The sequence below is a fragment of the Anthonomus grandis genome, chromosome 11, assembly GCF_022605725.1.
Source record: "Anthonomus grandis grandis chromosome 11, icAntGran1.3, whole genome shotgun sequence".
Lineage (NCBI taxonomy): Eukaryota > Metazoa > Arthropoda > Insecta > Coleoptera > Curculionidae > Anthonomus > Anthonomus grandis.
In genome coordinates this window covers 23779302-23791676 of record NC_065556.1, presented here as the reverse complement: position 1 = coordinate 23791676, position 12375 = coordinate 23779302, and the positions used below count along the sequence as shown (strand labels likewise).

At 32.0% G+C, this 12375-nt stretch overlaps 1 protein-coding gene across 3 annotated transcripts in view; it reads right to left on the bottom strand.

The window, feature by feature from the left end:
- Positions 1-238: 238 nt before the first annotated feature.
- The window catches only part of LOC126742526 (protocadherin-like wing polarity protein stan), a 48110-nt gene continuing 35973 nt past the window's right edge, over positions 239-12375 (bottom strand). For 2 of the 3 annotated variants that reach the window (XM_050449174.1, XM_050449175.1), the window contains exons 9-16: positions 10469-10615; positions 9863-10410; positions 7863-7992; positions 7624-7787; positions 4480-4782; positions 2504-2659; positions 2203-2317; positions 239-1858 (exon numbers count right to left, since the gene is read on the bottom strand). In XM_050449174.1, coding sequence (XP_050305131.1) covers positions 1825-1858; positions 2203-2317; positions 2504-2659; positions 4480-4782; positions 7624-7787; positions 7863-7992; positions 9863-10410; positions 10469-10615 — 1597 coding nt within the window. In that variant the 3' untranslated portion in view covers positions 239-1824. Of the gene's footprint in view, positions 1859-1916; positions 1965-2202; positions 2318-2503; positions 2660-4479; positions 4783-7623; positions 7788-7862; positions 7993-9862; positions 10411-10468; positions 10616-12375 lie in introns of all 3 variants that reach the window. The other variant, XM_050449176.1, reaches the window with a different exon arrangement.

The window sequence follows — 12375 nt, the reverse complement described above, 5'->3', positions numbered from 1 at the left end:
TTCTGTTCCTCTATCTATTTCCTTCTTTACAGTTGTTTTAATATATAACATCATGTGATCTATAATAGATCACATGATGTTAAAACTTCAATAAAAAAAGGTAGTATGCGTGCTCTAATCACACTCCATCCTTTTGATGTTGTTTTTTCTTTTAACAGATCTGGTGATGCCCAGATGGGCGAAATACGCGTAATCTTTAACGTCTCTATTACACTTTTATGCATTGACTTAGAAATTTATTTTCTAATTATAAAAAACTTATAGGAACAAAAAATACACCATTTTTTAAAATACTTCACTGGGACTATATTCCAAGAAATCACAATATAAAAAATCGTATAGTATAAAAAACGAGTATAAAAATTGCACAGTCAAATAAAAATCATACAAAAGTACGGGATCACTAACACAATGGAATGTTTTACAAAACTTAAGTACACTAAACTAAAACTAGGTTGTACTAAAGAGAAATCTACAAAAAAATGGAATGGATCGTTACAAAACAATACTTATAAATATGTTGAAGCAGTATTAAGGTGTGTCTTATTTGTATATTATAATAAATATATATATATAAGTTATATTTATTTATTTTTGAATAAACCGAACATATTATAACCTACTACAATGAGATCCTATTAAAAAGTACCTATTTACAAAACGAACCTACGAAAGCTTATTCAGGCACATGTCGTTTTTTATGCAAAATATTTTTAAAATAAAAAATGGAATATTTGTTACGAAAATAAGTCTTCAATTCTTCTCCTCTGTTAGCAAACAAATCTACAGTGTCTATAATAAATTACTACGGTTTGCCTATATTTTTATTCACTCTTAGTATTTATTAGTTTATTTTGCTACCTACGATAATATCATTTAGGTATAAATGGCATTTAGTTAGACTCAAATGACACAATGCAAACAAAAAAATAAACCAAGGTATTTAGGAATTAGCCACACAGTTATTGAGAAATTTTTGCTTTTCTGTGCCCATTGAAGGTGTATAGTGGGGGGCGTAACAATCTGGTAATAAAAAGTCTAAATTTTGAGATAATTTTAAATAAACGGTTTCAAGATCAAAGTGCTTAAACTCTTTCTCCCTTGGTTGCTGATACTTGCTACTCAAAAAAAATTCTGAGTAACTCTTAAGTATAGATTAGAGATATCCCAAAGCAACTATTAGGTCACATATGAAACTCAAGTTAAAGAAAAGTTGGTACCAGGCCAGAGATAAAGAGGCAACTTTTTGCACAATATTATTTTAACTCCATCAATAAGCACAAATGGAAGATTTATGTGAACACCTACAACATTTTCCTAAATGCTTTGGCCTATTCGCACTTACCATATTAAATCTTAAATATAGTCTTTAATTTTTAGAAGAAATTACCACAAATTCACTAATTCCTAAGTAGGTGGAAAGTAACGAATCTAAGCACATCGAAATTTTAGAAAAATACTCGAGATCACTTTCGAAATTACGTCAAGAAATATGAAATTTTAGCAAAAATATGATGAGCATACTTGAGAAGTTTTTAGAATATTATTCCGTGTGGCATGGTTATTGTATATTTCGGTTATGTTGAGCTAAAGTATGTACATTATTATTTCTTTACACTCCTTAAATCTATTTATACTCACAAAAACTGCTAAAAAAGGTGCATTTTTCTTAAAGCTCAAATACTGCAAAGCTTTTTATACTCTTAATATTACCTAACCACAAAATATCTTATATATTAATTATACAGGAAAAAGCACGTTTTGGTATTGAACTTACTTCATATCTCAATATGCAATTCACTTAAAAACGTTCTAAAAATATACCTATACCGACGTTTCTTCCTCTTTCTCCTTCGCCCTGTAAAAATGTAACAATTTAAAAATATGTTTTCAACCAATTGTTAGGCAAACCTTACCTCCACTTCAACGAGGGTTATTTGTTAACAGTATATTCCCAACACCATCTATGAAGAAATTGTTAAATATGTATTAGTATACCACTATCCCCAAAAATCTAATAAAAAGAGAGGCTGAGAATGACAAAAGGAGAGGATACTCAGCAAAAAAAAACAGATGCTGCTGCCAACACGTGTTTCTGATTATTTGGACTCGTCAGGGCAAGAGAATAGAGAGCACCATAAGAATAGATATAACTTGTACTTTTACCCGTAAAAATGATTATAACATGCAAATGAAACTTACGAAGTTGGCTCCGGAGGCATTCCCGAATAACTCATAGAAACGGGAGGCATTAGGGGCGACGGTGACTCTCTGAGGCTCCCGCATACAGAACCATGTACCGAACCAAGGGTCGAACCTAGAAAATCATATTTTTCTGTATAAAATGAATAGAATTGTTCATAAAGCGTTATTAATTATTGATTTTGTTTTTTCCACAAAAAGTGCTCTTTAAAGTGAAAAACTTCACTTTAAAAGATTATTTTGATTTTAATTATTTACCGATACCCTATGTTATGTTAGAGCAACAGTATCTGTATCTTACCTATTCTAGATGCTATCCTAGAACCGACGGTAGATCCGTGATATTCCATATTATTGATATCGTTGTTAACAGGAGACATGAGGCGACTTCCCGGTTGAGAAGGGGGCATAGTATGGGGCAAATAGTTGTGTGGAGGCAACATATGATCTTCTTCAGCTACAAAAAAACCCATGATATTAAGAACTAAAACAATTAATATTAATCTTCTTTCTACTAATGTAACAAATATAACAATAACCGCAATTGCTGCTTAGGAACGATTAGGGCAATTTTTAAGATGTAGCTGAAGAATACTCTCAAATAAAGTCTACTGTTTTTGGTAAAGATCCGCTAGAAAACCAAAAGATACTTGAACATCTCCTGAGTAATATTTCATGTATTCCAGTTATAATGCTCCTTAGAAAACTGTATTTGTTTTGTAATTGTTATAAATGTTTTATAAAGATTCCAAAATAATTATGGTATCTACATTAATTTAATAATAATCATCAATTTGTTTTTTGTGACCTAAGATTTTTTTTAAGTAACGGCAGCCCTAAAATGCCACTTAATAAATACAAAAATAGTGATATAGACAATTATAGAAAAATCATTCGATCCCTAAAATAAGGGTAGTATACTACAGTAAATATGTTAATAATTTAAATACTTTTGTTATCAAATCTGGCAGATCATTGTCAGTTAGCTTTAAATAAAATAAACAACGGGATTTTAAGAAATTATTCTTTTCGCCTTTCATTAAGTTAAAGGTGAGTTGAATTATTTAAGAAAAGTTTACTTTTTATTTTTTTTTAAAGCAAAAGTTTAAAGGCTTGAATTTTGAATATAAACATTTTCTCATGTTTTAAAAACAATTGGATGACAATAAAAATTTTATTTTAATTAGAATAAAATTCTATTTAAATTAAATAAAAATTAAAAAGGGCCATTTAGGAAGGCCAAAGGAAATTAAGCACCTCTTACAAAGTTTTACAATTATTGGTTCTTAGTTATGAAGAAAGCAGTACTAAAAACAAATAGAAAAAAGAAACGAGTACAAGGTTCAATATGTAACTAATTAAAAGTACTAACCTTCCATAATATTATCTGATGTAAGCATGGAAACAAAGAAAAAATTAGTTTTCCATGGAATCATTTAATGTATGGTGTTTTTTTTCTAAATGACGCGTTCCCTAACAAACACCAAATTATTACGTAATTAAATTAGGAAATAAAATTAAACCAAATACACGGTGTCCCAAAATGGATTTCCTGTTTTTAAAGATACATTAACATCTTAAGTTTTAAAAATTTTATTGTCGAGTTGACATCTATTTCCATTAAAACACTTACGATGCCGTATTTCGGTCTAGCTCTACTGGCATAAACTTTACATTCAAGAAAACACCATAAAAAAGTCTGATGGGGTGAGGTTGGGAGACCAAGCAGTCCAGTTTTTGTCTCCAAAGCGAGAAGTGATCTTTTCCGGGAATAATTCTAGGACTTCCATAGATGCTGCATGTGCTGTGACCCCAACTGTATGCTGATTAAACCCATCAAACTCTGGCAGCGAAAAAATTCTTGAAGTATCGCGCAATAACAATCAGAATTTATAGTGTCGTCACTACTAGTGTGCACACTACTATGACAATTTTGATTATTGCCTGCTAATAATGAAAGTGCGCCCCATTAGTGAACGGAGTACTGTAAATGGGGGCAAAAGAACAATGATTTCTAAAGTAATTTAGGTTTGATTTTTGCCTTAGTTGGACTTGAAAGTTTGTGAAATTTGAAGCGTGTATAATCACCTAACATTAAAGTGTACACAAAATACAATTCCAGTTTATTTGAGTTTGGAAAAAGGGAAATCCATTGACATTTTGAACATTTCGCTCAGTTTATATCTGAATTTTCTAAACCAATAATTAACATGTATACTTTCAGGCAACTTTTACGACTCACTTATTTTTATTACTATAATTTCTAAAAAGACTTACCAGTATAAGGAAACAAATATTTATCGTTCATATTATGGTGTTTCTCTTCGATCTCAGAACACCGATCGTACTCCTGATAATTCAAGTTATCGTGGGGCATAATTTTGGGCATGTAGTCTCCTTTAAAATTCGTGTTGTAATGATTATTATAGTGGGCCTGTACCATGTACTGTTCGGACTCGATGGTACGCAGACAAGTCTCGGGGGTGACGTCCGGATTGGGCAGCGGGTTAGGCGAGTTGGTTTTGTTCAAAAATTCGTTGTCGGAACCCGTTTCGGCTGACCAGCGGCCTACTTCAGGAACTAAAAAATAATATTCATTAATAAATAATATTTGAAAATTAAAATTAGCATTACACGCTGTAGCAACGATTCGTTGCAATAAAAAAATAAGAAAGTTTAAGTAATTTTTTTCTATCCCTTTCTCAGTTTTTATTTCCACAAGTGTTTTATGAAAATTGAACTAATTATAACTTAAAAAATGTAGTTATATTAGTTATAGAGTTGAATAGCTTTATCCTTATCAATCTAAAGGATTTTTTTTATTTTCATGCGAGAAAAATTATAATTAACACCCTATGTGAGTAAAGTGACTATAAGAGTGTTGACCTATAAGTGTTTTCAGCGCTGGTTTGATAAAAACTTTGTTTTATTCAAGCATTGTCTATAATATTTGCTGAATTATTAGAAACAGGAACTCCCTCAAAATAATTCAAATAGTCTCAAATTACAGTCTAGAGTTTATGCATTTTAGATCCACAATAATAATATTAAGTGTTTTATAAAACTTCGCTACTGGTAAGTGATTTATAAACTAGATTCTTATATGTTCCAGACTTTTGTACTATTTTCCAATTTTATTCCAGGCATTTATATTTCAAGTTTCTACCTGCCATTTATTATTTCTTTCGGATTTTTAATAATTTATTTATATATAGTTTTAAAGTAATAATATTAGATATTCTGATTAATTTTTATTTCATGTATTTGAAGTTCTTTCTTTGAGTGCCAACATTTATACGTTCTGGGCTTTTCGTCAAGTTTTTATTAAGTTTTAGGCTGGTTGCTTAGACTTTAGTATAGATATTTGACATTTAGTAATTTTTTGTTTCACGACTTAAAAGATGATTTAAGTTACTTTCTAGTAATTCAAATAATTTCCATATGCTTCAAGCTTTTCCACTAATTTTCAATTTCATTCCATTATCTTATTTCCATTATTTTATTCCATTTCATTTAAGTATTTAAAGCTATTTATTATACGTGGCATTTTAACTCATTTTCGATGTCATTCTAGGCAATTAGACTCGTTTTAAGAGTCTTCCTATTTTGATATTTGAAATAATCTCTCTTATCCTCCAGGCATTTCAAACCAATTTGAATTTCTTCCAGGTATTTAGTAATAAATGTGTACCAGACTTTTGCACTCATTTTTTTATTTTATTCCAGGCATTTAAAGTCGTTTTAGGTTTTTTCCTGGTACTTAAAGCCATTTCTTACATGTTCCAGCCTTTTGAACTCATTTTGTGATCCAAAGTTTGTAATTACCAAAGAAGTAGTTCGATTGAGGTCCAAACAAAACCAAAACTTCTTTATCCAGCTGTATATTGTCTTGTTTTGAAATTAATTATTTCTTGTAAATAATGTATACAAGATGACTTATTTAAGCAAAGATTTAGTGTCCCGAGGATGATTTCATAAGGGTCGAAACGCCAAACACCTGAATAAATAGGTTTTGGTAATGTGAAGCAATTCTCTGATTTTCTTCTAGGTAGTTGAATTCGTTCCTTCCAGGCAGTTAAAAATCATGATTTATTTCTTCCAGTAATATGTTTAATGTTCCACGCTTTTGGAGTAATTCTGAATTTTATTTTAGGCAGTCTAAGACAATTTTAAATTTCTTATTGGTATTTAAAGCCGTTCCTTTAAGGCAGTGGAAATCAAGGTTTATCTCTTTCAGGTATTTAGTTATTTCATATAACCCCGAACCTTTGAGACTTTTTGACTAATTTTCGATTTCAATCCGGGTAATTGGAGTCGTTTTAAGTGTCTTTCTGGTATTTAATTTAAGTCTTACATGTTTTAGGTTTTTGAACTTATTTTTCATTTTAGACTAAGTATTTCAAAAAGTTATTTTTTTTGAAATCATAGTTTATTTATTTCAGGATTTTGAAGGAAAATACATTTCAATATTCCAAACACTTTCACAACACAGTTTTTTTGAGTATTTTATATCAATTTTTCATATCCTTCAGTCATTTTGAAACCATGACTTGTTTTGTTCAGGAATTTTATATCTTCGAAGAAATTAATAATTTTTTCTGTTTCAGGCGTTTGGGCAATGTATGACAGGCATTTAAAGTAGTTTTAGCTTTCTTCCTAGTATTTAAAGCCATTTTTTCTATAATCCAACCTATTGGACTAATTTTCGATTTCAGGCCAAGTATTTGAATTGAAAGAACTCGTCCATTATCTCAAAGAGACCTACGTAACTAGACAAAAAATAAAAAAAACTATATAAAAAGATGTTTTCAGACTGAGACTTGGAGTTTTTATTTTTTCTCAAGTATTTGAAGTCCTTTAAATCTCTTCCTGGTCTATTCAAAGTTTTGTGCTTCAAAGTTATAATTATCAAAGAAATTGTTACATCAAAGTCCAAATAAAACCAAAACCTGTTTATTCAGGTATCCACGTTTTGTGTTATTTAAATAATTATGAGTTGAATTCCTTTAAATGCGCAGTATGTAAATATTGCTTCTTGTTTTAATATAATTATTGTAAATTTTATATACAAGAGGATTATCGTGAGGTATGTCCAGAGGATGATCTTATAAGTGTCGAAACTTCAACACTGGAATATAGGAGTTTTATTTTATTTGTGGCCTAATCTAACAATTGTTTTGGTAATTTAAAGTTATTTTGAATTTCTTCTTAATATTTGAACTCGTTCCTTCCACACAGTTGAAATCATGATTTATTTCTTCCAGTAATTTAGTAATTTTGAATTTTATTCCAGGCACTCCAAATCATTTTACTCTTTCAGGTATTAAGTCATTTTTTATGACCCTAGACCTTTAAGTCAATAAAGGATATCTTTGACTCCGTTAGGCAAAAACGGAAGAAAAGTACAGACATTTTTCTTACCATGAGTATTTGGAAGGTACGACTCCGGCAGCTGACTGGCCCATCTAGACCCATAAGTCGGCTGTACCGCAGGAAATAACTGAGAATTGGTCACCACGTTTAAAGATGGCGGCGTTCCGCATCTAGACACCACGTGTTCAGTTATATTGGGAAGATAACCTTGCCTAAAAAAAATACAGTTACAGTTTAGATGTTTTTAGTAATGCATTAAATTGCATACGATTAAATAAGAAATCTACCTGGAAATATGGCTTCTGCCATGGTGTCTTCTGGTGCTCGATTCATCATCGTCACTGGAATGGCTCGAGGCCAGGTCTAGACTTCGTCCTTCGCTGTCACTATCTGAATCGCTGTCGCCACGTTCCCGTCCTAAGAAAATTTGTTATGACCTTTATTTTGCTAATTGAGACAGAAGGTAATTTTTTTTTTTAATTTAAGATTTGTCTAAATATTCGTCTAGGCATTTATTTTGTAGCAAAGTTGCTAATTTGAACATTTAGAACGGTAACTTACCAGCATATGGAAGCTACAATAATTTATTTTAATTCTTAAGTTTATTAGTCCTTTAACATTTCCAATATTGTTAAATTAAAAATCAATCAATCATCAAAGATTTTTTACAGAAGCAACGGTACCATCATGATTATTTACGTCTACAGTAAAAGTCGGAAATAACGACGGCGAAGGGAACACTGAACATGGGTAATGGGTAAACGGCCTTCGTTATTAAAGGACCTATATACACTACGTCTTTTTTTTTCAAATAAGACTATGTACATACATAATTATATATGTTATAAATAATTTTTAATTTTACAAAACATTGAAAATACATACAAAGCAAAAAACCAAAAATGAAAATCCAATATAAAAAAAACTAAATTTACACTGATACAGGTAACGTAAGGTAACCCTACAAAGTACATAAAATACAGTAGTTAATTTTGTAAAAAATCTGTTATCTTTGTTTGTTTTTTGCAACGCGAGTTACAGTAAATTGATTCAATTTTTTTCTCAATAAAACTGGTTGTGTCTAAAAGTTTTTTGTCACTCGCATTATTGTATAGTACAAAACTGTTTAGGGTCTTCACTGCTCGTAAAGCTTCTTCAATAGATGGTGGATTAAATTCTTCTTCGTCCATCTTAATAAACAAGTCTGAAGTCATCCAGGCTTTTTTGTTAGACATGTAGGAAACAGGTAATGTCTTAACATTTTTAAAACAACGAGGGTTTTTTAATTTTCCAATAACAATCAACTTACGTTTTTCTGACCCAGACATATTGGCAGCAACAAAAAGAGTAATTCTTTCTTTGGACATTTTCTCTCTCTTGCACTTTTCGCCTTTAAATTTCAGTGTCATGTCTGGAAGCATTTTGTAGAACAGACCTGTCTCATCTGCGTTAGGAATCTGGTCACTTGTATACCCTTTTCCTATTTCAGGCCATACAGTTTTAAGCTAGTTTTCTGTCACTCCAGGAGGTACACTAGCAGATTCACCACTTATTTTTCCATAAACAATATTATGCATTTTTCGAAAACGTTTTATCGAACTTTCTGTGCAGGTGTATTCCGGTCCTTTATTCAGTACCCTGCCGAAATGTTCCGCTTTTGCCTTTAGTATAGGACCACTAATTGGCGATCGTCTACTTCTTTCAACTTTAAACCAGTTAAATAATGCTTTATCTATATCTGCATGACTGGATAACCTAAGTTTCTTCTTTGGTAGCAAATTCTCATTAAGTGCATTTTTTTTTGCATCTCGGTTCTGCCAAGTTGTAAAAACACTTGAATGCGATAAGCCTAAGTCGCTTGCAATAGCAATATTGGATTCACCTTCCTCAAGCCTGCAAATTATTAAGCCTTTTTCCTCAATGGGCAAAACTTTTCTTTGTTTTTAATAAATTTTAACACTACGTAACCGGCGTCGTTATAGGAAAACTTTTTTAGACTTGCGTTACATATAAATCCAACCAAACTTCCCAGATTTCGTCGTAATAAGCGACTTGTTTTTATAAGCGACGTCGCTATTCGCGACTTTTACTGTACATTAATTTATAGCCTGGAATTCCAAGTAAGAATGGATCCTAAATATAAAAAGTTTCAGTTAAAGTGATTACTGACAAATATCTGCTCAATTCATCTTTTAACTCTCTTAAGTGGATGAAAAGGCTTCTAATGGAACATTTAAGTTTGTTAAACTTTCTACGTGCTACCAATAAAATTAAACAAAAAAAATACCTTCTGCCACATCTCCATCTCCGCCCCTGTCCCTCCTCCTAGTTCTCCTCTCCTCGTGTTCAAACCCTCTCAAATAAGAAGGCACGTCGCTGTTCGAGTTATAATTCGACGTGGACGTAGACGTGTGTCTAAGTTGAGTGTCGCTCCTATAAGGACTAGAACTAGTCTTCGTAGTCGACCTAGAGGTGGTACTAGACGTAGAAATCCCTATATTCCTTCTGGTAGGATCCAAACCGGAATGGTACGCCAAAGCGCTGCGGGATTGCGCGGCTATATTTTGACTGCTGGTACTGGGCACCCCTGCGACCGAATGTGTATCCAATAAAGGCACTTTTTTACCCATACATCTCATAAAGGTTCTCAAGAGGTTCTGCCGTACTCGGCTATTAGCAAAACAGTATCCAGCCAACGAGAAGGCGGCATGCACCAAGACGGCCAACGACAAGAATGGCATTAGTAACGGGTGACGTTCTGACCCTGCCAGCAAGGCTAGCACCCACGTTATTCCTAACAGCGGCAAGGCTATTACGGAGACCCATAGCAGTGTGCTAAAAATGTATTTTTTTGTTAAAAAAAATGCCAAAAGTTGATTGTGTAATTGTTTACCGAAGATTTCCGAAGCCCAGCACGTGGTCTTGGATGGTGAAGGCGGCCCTTATTGATAACAGCAGAATGCAGAGGTTGACGAAGACTAGGAGGCAAGTTGGCCCTACCAGACTCCAGATGACGCTTTCGTAAAGGGAAACCCAACAGCTGTAATTAAAATGTGTTTAAAATATATACCCCTATAAGGTTATTTAATCATATTACAAAGTAAAGGGAATTGAAACAATGGAAAAGAAAGTTGTTACATATTTAAAAACTTAGAGTATTACTCGGCAATGGTTAATGACAAACAAGACAAAGGCAAAGATATTTATTGGTGTTAATACTACATAACACAGTTTACATAAGTCAATATTATAGCCTTTAATAATTAATATTGGCCATTCATTTACAAGATCCATATAATTATGGTGTAGATATTCGTTAATACCAAACCTAAGGTACTGCTTTTCTTTCTGAACTCCTTAAGAGGCAACATTTTAACATGAAGTGAGAATTTGTTGAAGTGGCCCATAAAATAAAGAACTTGCTAATGGAATGAATTATATGAAATGCAGTATCCGTAAGATTGTTTTAGTGAAATGCATATGTATGTTTTCAAAAGTTTCATAGTTATTATATTCATTTTAACATGTCAGAGACAATGAAATATATATAGGCCAGGAATAGTTAACATGTTAACTTTAGAGAAATGTGCTCTACAGTCTACCCTATAATTTAGATTTAAAAGAATTCTTATTGCCTTTGGAGAAAATGCGCCTTATGGTCATGCGTGATCTTCTTCAATGAATACATACAAAATTGTAATTTGGAAAATAGTTATACATCAGAATTGATCCAGAAATCTTTACGTAAAAAACAAGTTAGGTTACAGAATCTTATTTATCCAAAACTAAATTTACATAAAAATTTCGACATGAAACCTTACAGATCTCTCACTTATTACAGAAGCATGTCGACCTAATTAACAAATAATTTAAAGGACGTTAGAATATCGAAAGTATAAATTATAATCAATGTCTCCTTTATAGACTCCTATGGTATGTCGGATCAAATATGAAGTTTTTCAGAAAATGTATCTTTATTTATCTCTCAGATAAATCAAAGAGGCTGACTCTTCCAGAACCTCAAAATATTTAAGCTTGAATACTAAAAGCTTATGACAGATCATATTAAGCCTTTGAGTAATCAAGCCAGTACAAGTACTGTAACGTTGCCTTGATCTGTCATTTCAAAAATATCATATCTGGTTATTTTAGCAAGCGTTGTAGCTGTACTTAGCCCACCCCTAAAAGCAAACTGAGTATTAGGTAATAGTTTGTTATTCAAGAAATAACCATGAATTTATTTATTCAAAATCATTTCAAAGATTTTAGACACTCCTGGCAAAATACTTATGATACGCATGTCGAAAAAATCTGCAGGAGCAACAACTGTGGCAAGTGGCGTTCCAATAGCGCTTTTCCAAGCAAGAGGGAAATAACTGTTAACAACAATTTATGTGAACTAAGAAAATAGCAATAAACGGACTACAGAATTGAAGTATCCTAAAGGAAATGTTCATTTTTTTTAAAGATTTTTTATCAACTAACATTAAGTTAAAGTTAACTCAATCATTAATCCTCTCAGTGATCAGTTATGGAAGCATTTTATTCTGGCCAGCCCTTGCTCAAAGAGATAAATATAGCTTGCAAAAATTACAAAATGCTTGCCTAAAATTTAGTTATTGTAAGCAAAAATATGACCATGTAACACCATTATTTATCGAATCTCAATGGCTAAGGCTGGAAGAACGATTCAAAGTTTATATGGCTAGTCTCATTTATAAAACTGTTCACAGTGGAGTCCCCAGGTACCTGTATGAGAAGCTGGTAAGCTGCAATTTTTGTGTCCCAAAGCATAGAACT